A 21,706-nucleotide genomic window follows, 5' to 3' on the forward strand; every position below is an offset into this window, starting at 1 on the left:
CCATGTGGTCGCCTCCGGGGCAGGCAGGGATCAAACTCATGGGGAAGTGGTTTAAGCTTCTTTGTGCTATGCTTTAACCTGCTGCGCCACCAGGGAGGGCCCTAAAACTGCTCTTTTTTAATAACGGCACAAATACCTCTGCCTAAATATGTAACTTTAAACGAAGCTTTTTCCTAATTCTTCACACCTTTACTCCCTTCCTTCCCCAAACTCCTGCAGGTCTACACATCTGCCATGTCAGCATTTACTCACGTGCTGGATCATACTGGTTTTACAAATGTGGGTCACTTTTATCAGAAGAGACCCACGCAACTTCTAGTCAGGGCCTGCCATTTCACCTCGCTTACAAGCTGTGTCCTAAGCACCTCCTGTTTATCACTAGTCAAGACACAGGGTCCACAGCAGTGAGCCAAACAAAGTCTCACTGTCTAAAAGCTCAGATTTGAGAGCAGACAGACAATAAGTAAATAAAAGATAAGGGGTCATGTTGTGTTAAGTGTTATGGAGAAAGGTGAAAGGACAAGAGAAAGGAGAACGCAGAACAGAGCAGGTAAACAGCCCAAACGAAGCACTGTTGACAGAACACACAGCTCGGCTAGCAAAGATGCCCTGACGTTCACTGCCTCGCCAAATCAGAATTACTCAACTCCTTATTTGTTCCCCCACTGCTCTCTAGTATAAGCTCTCTCTCAGCATTTGCTATTGTTTGATATGTCAATATTACTTCCCAAACTTAAGGCAAACATGATGCCTTGTGCCAGCAAATATTTTTTATAAAGAGGCATTTTGTAAAGTTCAGGAATTTGTGCCGCCTAAGTCTCCTTTGCAATTACTGACCTGACTGTTGCAGGAAAGCAGCCCTGGACCACGTGTAAAGGCATGAGCACTGCTGCAGTCCAGTAAAATTCTCCTAACCCAAACTAGGCAAATTCTACTAACCCAAGCTGGGCAATAGGCCAGCTTTTCAACTCCTATCTTTTTGAATCCCAACCAATGAAAGACAATGTTTTTCATAGAGGAACTAAAAAACATGGGAGAAATGTTAATTTAGTCGATGCAACTACCTGCTTACTTCTTACCGAGTGTGTAGGCCGTGAAGTTGAGGATGCCCACTACAATCCAAACCCAGTCGGGGACGTGCCTGTGGCCGGGTGCTGCAAAGGAAAGCGCCTCAGACTGTAACACTGAAACTCCGGAGCACATCACTGATAAACACCTTTATTGGAAAATACATTCTCAAGCTTAGAAGGCAAATAAATACTTAGCCATCTCCATCTTTCAACTCCTCAACCCTATCAACTCACTGAGCAATAAAAATAAACTGTCTCCCAAATGAATGCAGATTTGCCCCTGGGGCCTGCACCAGGAGCTAGGAGCTGGCTGCGGGAGATGTGAATAATGGAACAGCGGTGAAAGAAGACAATGGAGTCCAGGTCAAAGCAGGCTATAAACTGGCTCCCAAACACTTCTTTCTCCTCTTTCCCAACAAGGGTCCAGACTCCGGTCAATAAATATTTATGGTCTAAGACCCATTTTCAGAGAAAAGTAAAGTCAAGTGAAAGGCAAGTAAGCAGAGGGGAAGAGAGATAACATTCCTTTTAGAATAAAGAGAATTTTTTTCTTCTGTAACTAGACAATGGGAAGGGAGGTTTCTGGAATTGCTAGGTATTTTTGGGCTCTATTTATAGTCATATTTAGGTAGAGATTCATAGTCCTAATTTTTCTTATAAATGTAATATTCCTTTATTGACCAACACCTCACAGCCTTTTAAAGCAACATAACTAAACTCAATAGGAAAGTTGGTTTATACAAACAGAAATTAATGAAATAACAGGGTGTGAAAACAACTTCATACCCAATTCAACATTTCATATGCCCTTAAAATATTCAAAACTTTTCATAAACACAAGCATCTTGAACCAATAATAATCCTATCTCATTTTTTCTCTAGACAATTGAAAATTTTTATTAAAGTAATAATCTTACCTGAAGCATAAAAGTCAGGATCAAAGTATGCCATAAGTACGAAATTGAATACAACCAGCAGAAAGCCAGAAAAGGTTATCAGATTTGGAGCCAGCCACGTAGGAAATATCTATTTCCAAGATAATGACAAAACAATTAAAGTAGAAGACACTCTCTGTATATTATTTACCACAAGATGCAAGCTTAAATCATAATAAAAACGATAAATTTGAAAAACCACAGTGTCATACATATTAAAACGTAAACCACAAGCGAGCTGATAGAAATGCAGATTTATTTTCCTTTCTGTAATCAACATACTTTTATAATCATAGTGTTATTTCAGAAAAATGTAAAAGACATTTTATGAAAATGATAAGCTCCAGAGAGTAAACTTAGACTTCAATGAGACAAAAAACAGACAAGTGACCAAAGGAAAGGATGGCAGAGAGGGTAGTTTCTGTCCATACACTTTGAAACCAACACATCTGCAAGACTCCACAAAGTAGCTTAAATATTCAAAACGTGCTAAAACAGAAGTTCATGCCTATGAAATCACCTTACCTTGACGATCGTGTTCCAAAACGGATGCATGACATACAGGGAGAGCGGGTTGGTATCCACCGCACTGTACTGTTAAGAAACGAAAGAAAGAAAGCTCTCAGAGGGAATTCTTGCTTACCAGAACAATATTTCTCAAATGAAGGTAGCATAGAATAACTTGGAGAATGTGTCTATTTAGATGATGCCATCTGATAACAAAACTGAAAGAGCAATATAAATGGGGCAAAGAAAGATTTTTTTAACCAACTTTTATAATATTATAGTTCTTCAGAAGAAAAATGTATATTGCATACAAGTTCTACTTTACAGTGAAAGATCAGTAATTCCACACAGTGTGCACTCAAACACTGACCACCCTCATCTTCTCAACCTCCCTCAGCTAACAGGAATCTAGTTGTTAAGAGTCCCCAAGACCATCACAAATTCACTTACTAACTTCAAGTCATTGCTTCCACTATAAAATGAGGTGATAGTCTTTAGCTCAAAGGAATACCACAAAAATTAGCTAAGTTAATAGTATACATGAAGTGCTTAGACCAACACCTGACCCACAGTGAGTGCTATGGAAGGGTGAGGTAACAGAAAATAGTGTTTCTGCCCCAGCTCCTGGCACAGAGCTCCTCCTTATAACTTGCTAATAAGAGCATCTATTGTTCTAATCTGTTCTGCTGCCATCCCTCCTGACACAGGGCTCTTAAAACTGTTGTAAATTCCTAAGTGATAAGATCACTGGGAGCATCTTCTGTTTTGCAGAGATGACCTGGGCTTCTAGATAGGGGCTTACACCAGAATGATGAAATCGTGCTTAAAAACTTGGACTAGTCTGCCTCATCCCTTACCCTCCAGAAAGGGGAGAGGGCTGAAAACAAAGTTCACAGTCACACCTCCGTGCAGAAGCCTCCATAAAGTTCCAACAGTGCAGGTGAACAAATTCATCTACACCTGCAGGGTATAGCACCCCAACTTCACGGGGGCAGATTTTCCTGCCTGGGGACCTCCATATGCCTCTTCAGCAGGTTGTTCACCTGAGTCCTTTATCATATCCTTTAATAGCCTGCTCAAGGTTACTGTTTTCCTGTGACATGCTCCAAAAAATTGATGGAATCCACAGTGAGAACTTCCACTTCTGAGCATGCTCCTCAAGTGCATGTGGCAGGGAGGAGCCTGGCAGGACTGAGCCTGGGTTCTGCCACTGTATTCAGGAAGGTAAGTGCATGGTGCCCAGGGGGTGTCCCAGAGAATTGCCTCATAAGAGAAAAAACAGCCGTGTATTTGGTGACCCAGTTAAGTGTTTTGTGTAATAAAGACTCACAGGGAAGACACATAGGAGGAGGAAATTTTCCTTTACAATAAGCATTAGGTAATATTGTAAATGTGTTTTGAGAGTCAAGGGAATGACAGATCCTTTATAGCAAAACAGATTGCACAAAGCAAACAAACAAAAAAAACCAAGGGTTATTAATAGTCAAGTTCATTCCCCAATTATTCAGCTATTTAGAAAAAACTTAAAGGAAATTTTAACAAAGATCACTATATAAATATGTACAACCTTAGAGAGTCACATCTAAAAGGTATTCACCAGGCACACACACACTGGAGTACGTGTCACGAAGAAAGCACTCCGCTAAGTATGGGAAGGAGGGATATAAAATTGATAAGGGAAACTCCCTTCCTCAAGAAGTGGGATGATTACCTAATTCATCCAACTGACATTTAAACACCATTATAGTAGTCAAATATTTTTAAAGTTTTGACTGTTTTATATGTATGTGTACAAAAATAAGCATTTGGGGTCTCTATTATAATTTTTAAAATCATAATTAAAGGCTAAGTTTTCTTCCTGGATATTTTATGGCTATGCAGTATCTTCTCACACTTAAAGTGTTTCAAGACTTAAAGATGTGATGAACAAAAAAATAAATAGAAAATTCTGGTAGCAAATGGAGTCAACCAATAAGGCAAAGGTTGACTCAACATTCCGAATGCTGTGTTCCTCCAATTTTACAAACAATCTGACTGAAGAGGGACGTGATTACGGTGATAGAAAATAACCTCTGCTGGCTGGAGTCAGAAGCTATGCAGCTGCAGCCAGATTCTCACTACAGAAGTTTCCTTAAATGAGTATCACTTTCTTACTAAAGTCAAATTTTACTCTAGTTTACAAAGGTTTTCTGTACAATAGATAAAGCTACAGGTGAACTTTGGCATAATGAAGGAGACAGGATTGCTTGAACTGAAATCTTCAGACCTGGAACCAATGACGGCCTCACGGCTGCCGGTAACAAGGTGTGCGCACCTGGTCTCCCCTTTTTCACAAAGGCCTACCCAGAACCCTGTGGGGTAACAAGCAAGTGATACAAACTGGAAAACCACACATTTCAAGTCCACCCTCTACTCCCAGTACAAAGGTTGTAAGAAGTATAAATTCAGAAGAAAATAATTTAAGACACCATATGAATACATATGTATCTGTAATACACTATGTAAATTACAATATTCTTAACCTCTTATTCAAATGTTTGCTAAATGAGTTTCATTCCATACCTTTTCATACTTTGAACTCAAATCTGAAAGTTCCTTAATTAGTGGCATTTTAATTTTAAAAGTTTCTATTTTTAAATTCTGAGGTTTTATATATCTAAATCTCTACTTCAAAAGACCAGAGAAATAACTGGACTATACAACCAAATACAAGGAGGTCTGTTTAACTAATTGGATTTTTTTACATTGAATAATAGTTGACGAGGTCACATACAGCAAGAAAATTTAATATGAGATTACAAAAGGCAGCAAACAATAAACCTAAAGAACACACTGTCCTCTTGCCTTACACACCTGAGTATTTTTCAAGGTCCCATTTCACTTGGAATAAACAAAGAAACTTGACACTGTCTTGTGAATCAACAGAAGAGCAGAAGGCTTCAAACCTTCCACGTGCATGGAAAAAAACAAAAAATAAAAAAATAAACCTTTAAAAGATGTTACACTACATTTGGTTTATTTGCTGATGCTTAGTAAATGCATTTTTACTTTCCACTGGGATGTTGTTTCAGAATATACCAGACTACCTAACCAGGCAGGTACACACTGCTATGGCCTCCTGTGGCTTGGTGGCGATGTAATCTGCAGGCCAGGCTAAACTAGCACCACCAGCCTGATTTTTCTGAAAATAGTATAAGGAATTTTTGAAAATCTTGGAATCACAAAAGTGCTCAGAGGATGTCTTGATTCTCCCATGCCTGAGCCTCATCCATAAGGACAGGTAAATAGTCATCTGGCCTCTTTTGACGCTGGGTTTAAAAAAAAAAAAAAGGCTCATTACTTCCAGAAGCAATCCAATCCAATATAAAACAACTTTCCCAAATAAGAACAAAATCTTTCCTTGCCCATGTTTTCTAGCCTCTCTTCTTTTGCCTAATAAATTAGACAAAGGTGTAATTTTTCTTCCAAACAATAGTTTTTCAAATATTTGAGGACAGTTCTGTCACACCCAAATCTCTTCAGCTAGTCAACCATCCCACATGTCCTTTTCGCTGACAGAGATGATTCAATCTCATCTAGCCCCAGACCAGAGGGTGGAAAGTTACCTCTGGAAAAAGCTCAACAGCAAACAGGTGGGGCTTTGCAGGCCATACGGTCTCACTAATAGAGCAGGTGACCTGGGAGTCTTATGAGATTATTGTTTATTGTTTGCTGCCTTTTGTAATCTCAGTCTTGATAACCTGTGCTCCAATTTGTTTCCTAACCCAAACAAGGAAATTTCAAGTAAAGCATCAGCAGAAAGGAAAACTCTTCCTTAGTAACTAATTTCTCTGACATTTAACCTATTATTAATTTCCTGTGCCAAAATCATACTACAGATTTCACTCCATCTCACAGTCATTTGAATCTCTCAGGCCTTTCTTACATGGACGCTAATATACTAGTGTGAGGCTAGTTGTTGGAGTCTAATTCACCATCCTAACATTTTCCACAAGTCAACTCATCTTCCCATCTACTACATCTCTTCAGATTCAGATTCAGTTATCCAAGGGAATAGGCATGCTTCTCCAAACTCTCAGCATGCAAATCTGCCATGCTAATGCCTTCTCCTCAGTCTTTGTAAAATTGTTGAAGACTTTCTGAATACACTAACAAGATCAATATTAGCACGCTTAACAATTTTCACTTGAGTATAGACTTCTATACTGTTACATCTTAGACAATCAGTTACTCTTACAAGAAAAGATTTTCATAAAGTCTCAGTAAAATCCAGGAATTAAATTTTCAAACCTTTTTTTCACTTCAATACAAGAGAGTTCATTCTTCATTTACTCATTAGGTCAACAAACATTCATGACTGAGTGCCTCTGATTTTACTAGAAAACTATGCTGATAAAAAAAGCTGGATAGAGAATGACAAATGAGACCAAGTGTTTCCTGTGTTTACCAGATCTATTATCTAATGTGAGATAGATGGTAAATTAAGAAAACAAGAAATAATCACAAGCTGTGATAATTCTGTGACGAAATTAGCAGGGTGTTGTGTAAGAGGACACGGTGGCAGAGAGCATGCTTAACTGGAGCAGTCAGAGAAGATTCTCTAAGGACAGGACCCCTCAGCTGAGTCTTAGATGAGATGGGCATCAGATAAAGAATATATGAGATGTAGGCCCTCCCTGGTGGCGCAGCAGGTTAAAGCACAGCACTAAGAAACTAAAGCCACTTCCGCATGAGTTCAATCCCCGCCCCGGAGGTGACCCACATGGTGCAGCTGACCCGCCCACTGCTCCCCTCAGCGTGTACTTCATCAGTCAGTCACTGCCCTGTACCTCTGGCCTGTACCCCAGTCTTGTACGCATAATAAGTCTTTAACTATATATATGAGATGTAACACTGAGTCAAAGAAGGGAGGCGGCTAAAGAGTACATGCTGCTATAGGTTCTATTTACATGAAGTTCAGAAACAGACACTGTTTGGCAAAAGATGTCATCACAGTAATAAGGTGACTGAATCAGGGACTTTTTAAGTGCTAGAAGTAAGTATGTATCTTAACCTGCAGTGGTTACATGCTCATAACTACTCAGTTACATACTTAAAGTCTATGCAATTATGTAGCATGCATACCTAAGAAAAAAATCTGAGGGAAAATAGGCAACATCAGTAGGCAGGTGTTGGAGGGCAGGGAGTCCCTGCCAAGACACCATTCAGAGGGAGAGCAAGATGTGCAAAGATTACAAAACTAGAATTACTTGGAACACTAGAGGAAGGTCAATGTAGCTAGAGCTTAGTAAGCGAGGAAAAGTATATGAACTGAGATTCCAGATATGGGTACATACCACCTTGCAGAACCAGGAAAAGTCAGATATTAGTCTAAGTCCAAAACATGTCCTGATTTTTATTTTTCAAGGATAACACTGATAACAACAGTGTAAGAAAATGGACCTGTGAGGGACAAAAGTACAAATGTAGAGACCAATTAAGAGACTCATAGGTCGTCCTTGGTGGTGCAATGGGATAAAGCACAGCACTATGAAGCGATCTGCAGCCACTGTAGCATGAGTTTGATCCCAAGCCAGGGAGATGACCCACATGGTGCGGCAGACCTCTCCTGACCAGCTCACTGCTCCTCTCAGCAGTGTATTTCAGTCAATCTGCCTATCCTGCTCCCCATTCTGTCTCTAGTGAATCCTCTTACCCCAACACCTCTGGCCTGTATCCCAGTTCTTGCATGCATAAATAAATAAATCTTCAAAAAAAAAAGAGAGACTACATAGGACATCAGGTGAAAAATGATTATGGGTTAGACTAGGCAGAGTCTAGTTAATTCCAAAATATGTTGTAAATTACCCATTTTGTTGGAACACGTCATTAGAACGTGAGTCTCCTTTTGACTGAAGAAGGAAAATGGTTCCAATGAAAGGAAGACTATGGAACCACCTCCCTGGACCCACAAGTATTTCCTCTCTGCAAGTACTGTATTTTAAATGCTTTCATGTGCTGAGAGAAAGGAACATATCCCCACACTAAATACTGAGATTTGGACAACACATTAGGCTTAGATGACTGTCCAAACGAACCTCCACTAGCCAGCAACAGCAGCACATCCCTTTGCTCATCTTCTGATCAATAGAAGGAGAGTAGGACTCTTACTGCCAAATGATTTTAACACAAAGCTTGTCTTTACCCGTCTGAAATATAACCTTAATACTTGCAAAATGTAATTTAGTTAACTGTGGAAATACATTAAATATGCTTGGGTACAAGCTAGTAATGGTTCATAAACTGCTGAAGTAAAAGCTCAGACACTTCAGATGTAAGCAAGTTGAAAATGTATTTCTGATTTTTTAAATTATCTACAAAATTCTTGAGTTCAAAGAAAGCAAGAAAGCCACAAAGAACCAATTCACAACAGGTCCACTGTATAAAATTAGAATATTCATTGCTCATACCAACTTACCAGCATGACTAAAATGAAATGAACGCACTATCAACCTCTCTTGAGAACTCAGAAAACAGAAAGAAATGCCAACTCTCTCTTCTTCCCCTGCACAACAAGGAAAAGTGGTCAGCTCTTCCTGACAGGTGTCAATCTTTCCAGGGGCGGCATCCATCCCAGCCAACACTATACTCTCCCACCCCTGGAGCAAAGTTCTTGGGCCATGGCATTCCAGGCGAGGCACTTACACAAAAACATAAAATAGGGATTTTAAAAACTGTTATTCAGGCCCTCCCTGGTGGCACAACGGGTTAAAGCACAACACCAAGAGCTAAAGCCACTTCAGCAGGAGTTCAATCCCTGTTCTGGAGGTGACCACATGGCTGGCAGACCTCTCCTGACCCGCCCGCTGCTCCCCTCAGCAGTGTACTTCGTCGATCTGCCTGTTCTGCTCCCCACTCTGTCTCTGGTAAATCCTCTCACCACCCCTATACCTCTGGCCTGTACCCCAGTTTTGTATGCACAAATAAATAAATCTTTAAAAAAAAAATCCTTACTCAACAAGTACGAGTCAAAACAGCTGCCTTTCACATACAAATGTGGAACTCAGTGAGCAGGGGCATATAAAGAAAGTGGCAAGAGAAGTGAGAAAGCTTCCCAACCTGATCCTTTCTGCTTAGGCACAGAGCAGGAGCTTAATACATGTATTTAAATGTTTGCTCATGTAAATAAATAAATGCACAAACTACTTTGTACTACAGTGACAACTGCTCCCTTCCACCACATCTGTTTCCCCTGAGGAAATAAACCACAGCCACTCATTACTCACTAGGGAAAGTTAGTTGTTCTTACTTGTCCTCTCTTAATACCATGTGTACATGTGTATGTTTTATAGTTTCCAAAGCACAATTATATCTATTATTTAATACTATAAGACAGATATGGTAGAATATTCCTCCCCATTTCTCAGATAAAGAATCTATAAAAGTTAATATTAACAGGTAGGTCTGAACTATAAGATCTTTCTGAGCCATCATTTGTGAAGCGGGCCACTTTATTTTAAACCAGAATGTCCTTTCCTAGCTCAAATACATTCATCGGCTACCTAGATCCAATGTACCGAAATCAATATTCCCCAAAATATATTTTTCTGTCTTCCAAATTTGTGGTAGACACACCCTTAGGTATAATCTTCAACAAGTCAAATCCTTGTTTAATGAATCCCTGGCCCCTGACAGTTCCTTTTCTCCTTGAGAGCAGAGCCTGACTGTCTTAATTAGGATACATTCTATAGCAAAGGTGTTGAGACAGCACTTCCAGGATACATTCATTATGCAGGAGTTGTTCTTAGTACTTTGGAGAAGAGTCTTCTACTGACCTTGAAAAAGACAGCAATGACATGGCTTGCCTATGTAAGGCTTCTAGCAGGTGTACGAGCTGAGCGCCTCAGTGCCACAATGGGCAAGAACTGAATTCTGCCAACAACCACGAGCCTGGATGAGGACCCCAAGCTCCAATGACAATGCAGCTCTGATGACACTTTAGTTGCAGCTGGCAAGAGCTTGTGCGGAGAAAGGAGCCAGTAACTGGTGCCCATGCTCCTAGCCTCACGGTTATTGTGAGATAACAAAGGTATGTTGTTTTATGCCCCCAAATCTGTAGTTATTTCTCTCTCAACAATAGAAAACCAACACAGGGGGCCTCCCTGGTGGCGTAAAGTTCCGTCTTAGCACTATCATGCCTTCACTGGTGCTGCTGCCTGAGTTCAATCCGGCCAGGGAGCTTTGACCCACATATTGCGCAGAACTCTATTGTCACACCTTCTGTTCTCCTCAGCAGTGTTTCAGTTGATTTACCTGTTCTGCTCCCCACTGTTTCTAGTGAATCCTCTCATCCCCCACACCTCTGGCCTACACCCCAGTTCTTCCATAAATAAATAATCTTTAAAAAAGAAAACCAACACACAATTCTGACATTAAACCATCCACAAAACCAGGACTGTCTGATGCTGAGAGCAAACATATGAACATTACCTGATTAAACCAGTAAAGTACTCCTTTACTTTTTTTTCTTGGTTTTATTAACTGCTTGTCAAATTGCAATATAACGGAGTAACTATTAGATAAGATGGTGCTCAAAACGTTGTCAACAAATGTTAACAACACTTTTACAACTCCTCAGCTGAAGGAGCAGCCACACCAGCAATTTATATAGCCATACCAGCAACACCACACCTTCTGCTGACTCCAAATACTGCCTTGCAAGCCACAGACATATGTAACGCAACGTATTTGCAACAGATTACTATAACAATCAAAACACCAAGCGCAGGCCCTCCCTGGTGGCGCAGCGGGTTAAAAGCACAGCACTAAGAAGCTAAAACCACTTCAGCATGAGTTCGATTCCCGCCTGCCCCAGAGGTGACCACATGGCGTGGCAGACCTCTCCTGACCCACCCGCTGCTCCCCTCAGCAGTGTACTTTGTCAATCTGCCTGTTCTGCTTCTCACTCTGTCCCTGGTGAAGCCTCTCGCCGCCCCTAAGCCTCTGGCCTGTACCCCAGTTCTGTATGCATAAATAAATAAATCTTTAAAAAAAAAAAACAAAAACACCAAGCGCAGGCTCTTAGTTCCTCCCATTCGACAGTGTCTCTTCTCATGCAGAGCCAGCATCCCAGAGACACTGGCGAAGGTAGGAGAGAACAGCTTGGCCAGATTGAGTACCTGATCACCAGGACAGACGGCTTTTATCTCTGGCTAAATGTATGTCATCACCATCAAAGACCCGTTCATTGAGTTCAGTTGCATGGTGTATATGGTCCAGTATGAGTCCACATTGGCAAGTTCAATGGCACAGTCAGGGCTGAGAACGGGAAGCTTGTCATCAATGCAAAGCCCATCTCCATCTTCCAGGAGTGAGATCCGGCCAGAATCAAATGGGTGATGCTGGTGCTGAACACCGTGTGGACCCACTGGTGTCTTCGCTACCTTGGAGAATAATGGGGTCACTTGAAGGATGGGGCCAAAGGAGTCATCATCTCTGCCCTGTCTGTGGAGGACCCCTTGTTTGTGATGGGCATGAACCAAGAGAAGTATGACAGTTCCTCAAGGTTGTAGCAGTGCCTCCTGTACCACTACCTGCTGGCTCCCCAAGCCTCTGCTAAGGTCATCCATGACGACTCTGGCATCTCAGAGGGACTCATGACCACAGTGCACTGTCACCTGGAAGACCACTAATGGCCCCATGAGGAACTGTGGCATGCTGGCTGCAGGGCAACCCAGATCATCACCCCTACTTCCTGGCACTACCACTGGCTGTAGGCAAGGTCATTCCTGAGCCATACAAGATACTCGAGTGCAACTGTGGATGTGACATGTCTCCTGAAGAAAACTGTCAAATATGATGTCAAGACAGTAATGAAGCGGGGGTCAAAGGGCCTCCTCAATGGATGGCATCCTGATGCAAGGGTGGAACGAGGATTCACCAGAGACAGAGCAGGGAGCAGAACAGGCAGATCATTGAAGTACTGCTGAGGGGAGCAGCAGGCAGGTGAGGAGAGGTCTGCCGCGCCATGTGGGGTCACCTCCAGGGCCGGGGATCGAACTCGCATTGAAGCAGCTGCGGCTAGCTTGCAGCTAGGTTGTCTCATGTCATTTAACAGTGTCACTCACTCCCCCACCTCTGATACTGGGGCCAGCACTGCTTGACAGTGACTGTCAAGCCCATGTCCTGGCATGATAATGAATGAAGCAATGGGGAAGGGAACCTTCTAGTCCACACAGTCTTCAAGGCGTAAGAGGCCTCTTCACCACTAGCCCCAGAAAGAGCACAAGGAAGAGAGAGGTACTCAGCTTCTAGGGAGTCCTCCCTTCACTCATCCAAGACAAAGAATCTCCTATCCTGTCAGATTCCCCTGAAGAAAGGGAGAAGTTTAAGGAGTATTACTCTGTCATAAACCATCAATAAAGTACAGTTTTAAACATATTTTAATTTTAAATTAAAAACACCAAATCTAAACAGCGTACACACAAACACAAACACAAATGGGTTCTATTAACCCTGGGTTATAAATTTTTTTTAATGATTTGACTTTATTTTTAAGATTTATTTATATATGCATATAGAACTGGGGTACAGGCCAGAGATGCAAGGGTGGAACGAGGATTCACCAGAGACAGAGCAGGGAGCAGAACAGGCAGATCATTGAAGTACTGCTGAGGGGAGCAGCAGGCAGGTGAGGAGAGGTCTGCCGCGCCATGTGGGTCACCTCCAGGGCCGGGGATCAAACTCGCATTGAAGCAGCTGCGGCTAGCTTGCAGTGCTGAGTCCTTACCCTTTGCACCACCAGGGAGGGCCCCATAAATTTAAAGTTTCTTAAAGTACTTTCTATCAATACAGGATTTTAGGAACTATACCCACATAAAACATGATTCACTGGGTAATAAGATCTCACTTCAGTGATTATCATTTATATCTGCTAACATGTCAGAAAGCAGTGTGATGAAAGAAGACTGGATGAGATCAAGCAAGCCATTAAGACAAACAGGTTTGCTTGCAAAACTTAATCTATATAATAAGCTCCAATAAGAGATGAGAAGAGAAAGCAATGGGAGGGAATTTTTCAGTGATGGAACCTGAAATTCTTGCTGAGGAATCTGAATATGCAACACATGAAAAGAAAGCTAATGCAAATTCTTAAATAGAATGGAATTTGAGAACACTTACTTACTCTGCTGTTGTAGAATTATATGTGATTAAATAGAAGAAGAAATTGAAAGTGAAAAACTTTCCTGGAACTCAAGCTAGACAGACCTTTTAGTTATTCCTCCCATTTGTCCCCTAAGTTGTCATGTTTTACTCTCTTTCCTACAGCACACTTACTCTTACTATAACTTCTGAGGGTGTGGGTACAGTGTAGTGTTATATACTAGCTAATATTCATGAGCAAGGAGGCACAAAATATCGAGTTTTTCATTATTATTTAGCACTAATATAGGTACTACAAGCCAGGCAGACTACAAGTATTAACTCAATAATGACCCTATGAGGTACCTACTACTCCATTTTCACTGATGAAGAAACCTGGTTAAAAAGATTAAGTAATCTGCTCAAGGTCACATAGCTAGTATGTGGGGTCTTTTTTATTAGTCCCAAAGCTAATTATTTAATCAAATGTTTTATTTCAATTAGAGTTATTAGTTAATGAAATGTTCTTGACATTAATCAAATTAAGTACAAGCATCCACTTATCCCCTACTAGTAATTTAAAACTGAGGGAACAACAGAAAACAAAATCAGTTCTTTATTTTCACTGTACATTTCACATATCTGTGAAAATTAGACACAAACTCAATTAAGTAAGTTAGTAAAGGTCTTTATTCTAATTTTTGAACCATAAAAACCAGTAAAAAAAAAAACTACAAGACAGAGTTTATGTTTCATTCTTAGATTTGAGAGGTGGTCTAACAAAAAGAACAATGGACTCAAAACCCACACTGCTTAGAGTGAAACGTCAGTTGTATTTAACCTCTCTGTGTTCCAGTAAAATGGGAGGAAAGAATACTGTATTGTTGGAAAAGTCACGATGTGTTTTTCCTGTTTTTCAAGCAAAACTCCATCATGACTTTTTCAACAACCCAAGAGTATCCCCTACTTCTCAAGGCAACTGGGAAAATTAAATGAGATAAAATAAATGCAAAGCACTGAAAGCAATGTCTGGCATATAGTAAATGCTGTGTTAATATGTGCTATCATTATCATTTTCAATACTGATGACTGAAGATGTAGTGTCAGCATTTTCAGCAATACTGCTCCTGCCACTGCACCTTTCCTGCGATTAGTGGGACAAGTGGCCCCTCACACACAGCCCACCTCCTGTGCCTCTCAACGCCCGGGATCTTTTGGGTCTGAGTCTTGGTTTCCCCTGTCAGTCTCTCTGACAGGAACATCTTCCAACAACTCTCACTTATGCACTGGACATGTTCCTATCGAGCAAAGGAGTTCTTAACATTTAAGCATTATAGCAGCCAAAAAAATTACAGAAATAGCCAAATTTTCAGAAAATAGAAGAACCAACTGAAGTTTCCTCCAGATAGTACTTAAGATGTAGTAACCGGTCTCCTACTACTTCATTTCTCTTACTCTGCAGACATTTCCTATCCATCCTTCTTTCAGTCCTTATGAAAGACTACTCTCTGCCAACTGCAGAAATAATTCTGAGATATCAATAAATCTGTATTTGAGACCATACAGTTCTTTTCAAATCTTAATAAGGTAACCATAGGTGGGAGAGGGCAGGTCCCCAAATCCATTCAAAGAGACTGAAGCACAACAAAAGATAAGCTATGCTTGAATCAACATGTACTTTATCTAGGTGATGCTGTCAAAAACATTCTGTACTCAGACTGTAACTGGCTTTCAGTCATAAACAAAGTCAGAAGATCAAGAATTCCTTCTTTCCTATTGTGGCTCTCGGGGGATAGTGTTCTAATCTTTGAAATCATTACGTAATCACTCCTCCAATGGAGGATATTCATCCACAGATGACATTCATTAAAAACATAAGTTTTCTGCTTTAATTTCAAGTACACTTTCACCTAAGTGCCCTGCACAAAGATTTGTGTTTCCCGGCAGATTCATCATCACATATCATCTGAAGTATAGCTGTACTCACTCTCAGGGTGCAGTCGTTCTTGTGCTTCGATATTCATGAACAATACTTCCTCACTGGGATATCATGAGAATTAAATCTTAGATTCAACAAATGTTAGGTGCTATTGCTACCAAAGAACCTTTTAGGGTTAACACGTCACAGAAATCCCCCTCAGTGCTGCCCCTCTATCTACCCAGTCACCTAGGAGAACCTGAGTGGTCCCAGATCCCATCTCTCATGGTACCCTCCTCAACCCCTCCAGCTCGTCACTCACCATATTCTGTCAATTTTAAATCTTAAATCAAACGTCACAAACTCAATGTCCACTGTAATAAAACGGGTAAAGTGAAAAAAGTAAATCTGCAGGAAGGATCGAGAATGGCAGGGAAAAGGCAAACGAGAGCGGTACTCACCAGCGCCCACCCCAGCCCTTTTTAACACTGAGGTAACACTGGCTTACTACACCGCATCTGTTTCAAGACCAATCCTCTTTTTGAAAAGGGCACAATTCAGCTCCAGGGGATTCTTGTCAAGAAGGTCTGGACCAATATTGTCCAATATTGTAGTTTTTCAAGAGAATTTAAAAATCTGGACTTTCATAGTAAAGAGAATAATTTTTAAAACTAAATAGGTGTGTGCCTCAAAATGATGTAAAAATAAACTATTATATATATTTGTAAAAAAAAAAAAAAAACAATTAAATAGGTGTGTGCCAAACAAAACAAATCTGTTGGCTAAACTAAGCGGGCAAGTTTTGAATTCTAGAAGACCTAGTTTTATCCAGAAGAAATCCTAAAAGGTCTCCAGATGATGTGAACCTCAATCATCCATTCATTTTCTACAAGCTGCCAGTGGAACTTTCTAAAATTAAGCTCTCATCCCATTTAAAATTAAGCGGTTCTACTACCATGTGCCTAATGACCAGCTGAGGTTATTTATTTACCATACCACTAATAGCAATCTATCCAATCTGAGCCTCCCAAAATGGGCGAAAATGCTGCTATTTAAGCATTTTCCCCAGGTGACTCTGATGCCAGGGTAAACCAGACGTCTTTGCATCGAATCAGTCCCTCCAACAGGCCCCACGGCCCTCCCAGCCTTATGTTTAAACACCTACTCCCATAGTTCCCAGAAAATACAATCTTAGTTCCTCACCCCTCAGCACTCCTTGCTTTCTGTTCTGTAATGGTGACTCCCTTCACCTGGTAACAGCTGGGTGTCTAACTCAAGCCTTCCTGTTCTCAACTGAGTTCTGTCATCCCTCCATCCCTTCTCCCAAGACTTCCGGCCTCTAATGCTTGCTTCCTGGAAGCTGCTTCCTTCTCCTCTTCCACACACAGTACACAGCACTTACCTGACCACACGTATTAACTATTTATAACTATTTATTTACTTGTCTCTAAGCCACCAAACTGGGTTCCTTGAAGGCAGGGGTTTTAGCCCAGCTTAATGTTACAGCCTCAATGCCATACCTCAGAGTGGGCCTTGGAGAAAATCTTAAATCATACTAAGCAAAATTAAACTGTCTGAACCAATGTGGGTGAAGGCCAGATTCTAGTTCTAAGTAAGCATTTACCATCAAGATGCACCCAGTCTCTTTCCAACCTCTTAATTGAGATACTAATGAATTCACAATTATCACAATTCCTATAATCAGATGGTTGACAATTGAGTTAATTACCATAATAGCAGAAACCAATTCATTATAAAATATTCCTGAAACCAAACAAGGTATTTCACAGGACACTTTCTCTTTGAAGTAAATGATACAATTTGAAACTAAGTGCTACACTGTCAGGTACATGCCTTCCTTAGGTCACCCTAGGTGACTGCAACAGAAGCTTCACACTTAAGATAGTGGGAAGATCCTACCAAGACAACAAGCTAACCAAAGAGAAGACAGGCAGAGCGAACAAATGATAGACACGCTTCAGGAGTGAAATCCCTTCAGACTTTGTAATTACAGTGTCTGAAGATAGATTAATAATCAACAGAAAAGCAGCAGTTAAACCCCTGCCATCTTCACATGCAAACTCCAGAAGTCTCCTTCCCCTACCCAGAAGATGCACAGTTCCCTTTTACCATGCTTCCACAATGGTTTACATTCTTCACACTTTCATTCTTTCAATAAATGTTTGTTGAGTGCCTGCTGTTCCTGTGCTAGTCTTTGGTTAAGTCGGTCAAGAGAGCTATATAGCCCCTACCCTCTCTGAACTCACATGGTAACGAAAAGGGCAGACAATCAACTAATTATTCTAACTAACTGCTTACTGTAACTGTGGTAACACAACAGAGAATGCAAATGTTAAGACATAAGACAGCACAGAGACAGAGGCCAACCCATGCTCTCTTCTGTACTGCAAATCACTTGTCTAGTTCCTTACACAGAGACCTAATTACCACTCTAAGTGTGCACCTCTTTCAGCTGTTATTCTGAATAACTGTCAGGTTTCCAACTGTAGCTCTCTGATATACCTCAGGGAACATAAAGAAATTAAATTAGTTCAAAAGTAATTTTTCTAACCACTACCTTTATAGGAGCAATTTTTTTCTGTATCACTTTTCTCTACTAAGCAGGGTCACATAAGGGAACAAACCTCTTTTAAATATCTTACCGCTTTACCCTCTTATGGGACGATCATCCCCAAACACTGTTTTAATTCAATAAGCATTCATCAAACACTTACTGTTGAAGACCACGTGGTGGGCATGTGTGATCCAGAACGAAAAAAGGTCTCTAGGTGCAACTCACATGTCAGTAAAATAAAGCACACACATTTTTCTTTTGGATCTTTGGATTCATATTTTTTAATATGACTGTAACCGTGAGTAAAGAACCCTCTACCAGAAGTACTGTACATTACAACTTGTGGCTCTCCCCTTTAAAAAAACCTCATTATAACTAAAGTAGTTATATATCAACAAACTATTTCAGTGAACACCAGACACTTACTAAATTGATCTTTGTTTTCCAGGATGATAGGAAATCTGCCGTTAGACACAGGACATGAGTCAGATAACAGAAGAAGGGAAAAGATAGGCCCAGAAAGCCACACTGAAATTTCCTGTAAATTAGGACACATACAGAGTTGGAGATTTTAATCTAGAGATGTCTGCTAATAAGAAAAAGGCTCTCTACTAGGTACACTGCTGCAAATGAACATTTATTCTATTGGCATTTACCCAAGAAGTCAGATAGTAGTGGGGAAGCACAAGTTTCATGTGTCAATATTTACAATGAGAACCGATAACGAAAAGGGAGTAGAGTTTAAGGCAAAACAGGAGACATGTGGGTTAACAGCCTTCTTTGATAAAAGCTGTAAATCCTATCCTGGGTTATTAGACAAGGTCTATAATTTCTCCCCACTTAAAATTGTAAGACAAGTCAGTTCAAAGAGCTATTGCTTAAAGGTAGAGGGATGTACCATGTGACCGCCTAAGGAGCCTTAGTTTTCCTGATTCTAATTAGACAAAATCCATTGATTTTCTTCAGTTATTCATTCAACCCACAAGTGTCTACTGTGGAACTAGTGTGCCTGCACAGTAGCACCAGACTTAGGCCATGGAGGTGCATAAAACATTACCTTCTAATGGAAAGACACTGAAGAACTAATTCCACAAAGGAGCAGAGGGTGCTGAGAGCACACACTTACAATAAAGGGAAAGGGGGGGCTGGTGGGGACCAGGGCACTTAGTCACCCTCCTCTAAGTTTAAGATGTGAACATAAACGTAAATGGGGGAGTTACACTCTTGGCACATATAACAGTACTGGACAATGTAGTTCAGAAAAGGGAGTGGGGGAGAAACTCTGCAAGTGGTATGACATGAAGCTGGTGACACGGATGAGGACTGGATCGTTCAGAGCTGAAAGACCATGTGATAGATTTCGGTACTTCCTTCCAACAATGAGAAGACTGTGGAAGGTTTTATGCAAAGAAGTGATGTGAGCAGATCACTATGAATTTCAGTTTCCAGTTCCAGAAAGAACTGAAGGGCAAAAGCAGATATGGGTAAGCAATAAAATTTAATACTGGATTACAACCCAAAGGATAAAGTAAATATTCATAAATACATACTGATTGAATAAACATACACTGGAAAGAAAAGACAGAATTCCAAATAAATTATATTGATACTCTGCCCTCAAGGAAACAGAGCCTACTTCTCCATTGCTTAAGTGTAGTGTGTGCACTATGATTTCCTTCCTAAGAGGGTAACTTTACAAAGAGAAACCTGACAAATGCTACCTCAGCCCAGTGGTCAAAGTCAACATCAACGTGGTAAGTCATTTCACAGCATGTACTCTTCATACGATGCAGTGAGACTGGCACTTAATCTGTCATCCTCCTCCCAAAACTCACAACACCTGTCTACTCATGGAAAAAATAGCAAATTCCAACTGCAGACATTCTGCAAACTACTTAACCAGAACGCCTCAAAACTATCAAGCTTAACAAAACCAGGTAAAGCAATTTTCCCTAACCAAGAAGGCCCTAAGGAGATGGTGACTAAAGTAATGTGGTGTCCCAGACAAGATCCTATAACCAAAAAGAAGAGCATTAGGTAAATATAAGCAAATCTGAACAAAGTATGTACTTCAGTTAATAATAATGTGTAAGTACTGATTTATTAATTGTGGTAAGTGACTGTGCGAACGTAAGATGTTAAAAACGGGCAATCAGGTGTGGAATCTGTGAGAACTCTGTTCCATCATCCCTGCAGATTCTGTCAATCTACTCTAAGATCTTCTATACCTATTCCGAAGTGAAAGATTACTGAAAGTGTCTGCACTGGTCCTGATACGGAACCCCGAGGCTAAAAAACAATAGAACACACAGGACAGCACCTGGTGACTCACTGGCTAGTGGGTGGGGTAGGGAAATCAGAAATAAGTGACACAGATAACAAAGATGAAAGGTTACTGGCCACATTTTCATGCCTGGACAACTGGATGGTGGGGAGGGGGGGTCATTCACTGATATGGGAATAATGCAGGAGAACCAGATTTTGAAGAAAGTTAACCATCCTTTATTGGAGGCGCCCTAATGTGCGAGGAGCTTTTCAAATTCTGATAATCATCTTGCAGAGTAGATCACTTGGCCGAAAGCCAAACAGAGAAACTGGATTTTGGTATCAAGTTTTTAAGTACTCCAAAGCCGGCGCTCATGCCCCGGCACAATCCTTCCTGCGTCCGTCTACATCTGGCAGTCCCGGCGGGACCTGCTACTGTCGAAGAAGCCTCCTAATGGCAGTGAAGCGGGGCCATCGGCAGTAGGTGCGCTACTCACTGCCCCTCCCCGGGCTTCCACGGCCAAACGACCTTCTCCATCTCTGAAGTTGTGTGCAAAAGCGGCGGGTAAAAACTTCATCAAAATGCAGACCTTTAAGACACCGCAGAGGGAGTGCACCCCTCTGGGGGGCTACAATAATAATCATGACGCCGATGAAGTGAGGAGAACGGGATAATCTCGCTTCCACTCTCGCCGAGCGATCTCCTAAGAACAAGGCAGTCCCCGGGCGGGAGGGTGCCGGGCGCCGGCGGCGGGCCTAGGGTGTCCCCACGCACCCTCGACCCCCAGCCCCAAGACGAGGCAGGACCCCGGGGACATGCCCCCCAGCCCGCCCGGGGCCACGCGGCACAAGGTGACACCGTCCGCGCTGGCCCCTCAGCTGCCGGGGAGAGGCCGGAACGAGGAGGGAAAGGGGCGTCCACAGGGGCTCGCGCTACCTTGTACTTATCAAAGCCAGCCAGCTGCTCCGAGCTCACGTATTCATAACCAGCCATGGCGACCCTCGAACGCCCAGCGGCCGCGGGCCAGCGACTCTCCGCGACAGGCTAAAGAAGCTAGAGCACCACACCGGCGAGGCACGGCTGGATGGACCTGGGCAGGCAAGGGAGGTAAAGAGCCGCGCTCCGCCCACCGCGCACGCGTCGCCGACTGGGCCACTTCCGCCGCCTCGCTGCGCGCATGCGCCGCCCCCAATCCTCCCCGCCCACCGAGGGAGGGTCGCTAACCAGCTCGCGCGGCCCGCCCCCTCCCGCCCTCACTGCCCAATCAGCATGGATCAGGCAACACTAAGGCCCGCCTTCCCGGTCTCTTCCCCG

General features: G+C 41.8%; 1 protein-coding gene across 2 annotated transcripts in view; it reads right to left on the bottom strand.

Moving 5' to 3' along the window:
- Positions 1–21,482, bottom strand: part of EPT1 (ethanolaminephosphotransferase 1) — a 40,846-nt gene extending 19,364 nt beyond the window's left edge. For both annotated transcript variants that reach the window (XM_012727611.1, XM_004686382.2), the window contains exons 1-4: positions 21,329–21,482; positions 2,531–2,599; positions 1,988–2,096; positions 1,080–1,154 (exon numbers count right to left, since the gene is read on the bottom strand). In XM_012727611.1, the coding sequence (XP_012583065.1) occupies positions 1,080–1,154; positions 1,988–2,096; positions 2,531–2,599; positions 21,329–21,385 (310 nt within the window). In that variant the 5' untranslated portion in view covers positions 21,386–21,482. The remainder of the gene's footprint in view (positions 1–1,079; positions 1,155–1,987; positions 2,097–2,530; positions 2,600–21,328) is intronic.
- Between the last annotated feature and the right edge of the window lie 224 nt (positions 21,483–21,706).

Source organism: Condylura cristata, unplaced genomic scaffold, assembly GCF_000260355.1.
Source record: "Condylura cristata isolate star-nosed mole 26May11 unplaced genomic scaffold, ConCri1.0 scaffold00020, whole genome shotgun sequence".
Classification (NCBI taxonomy): Eukaryota; Metazoa; Chordata; class Mammalia; order Eulipotyphla; family Talpidae; genus Condylura; species Condylura cristata.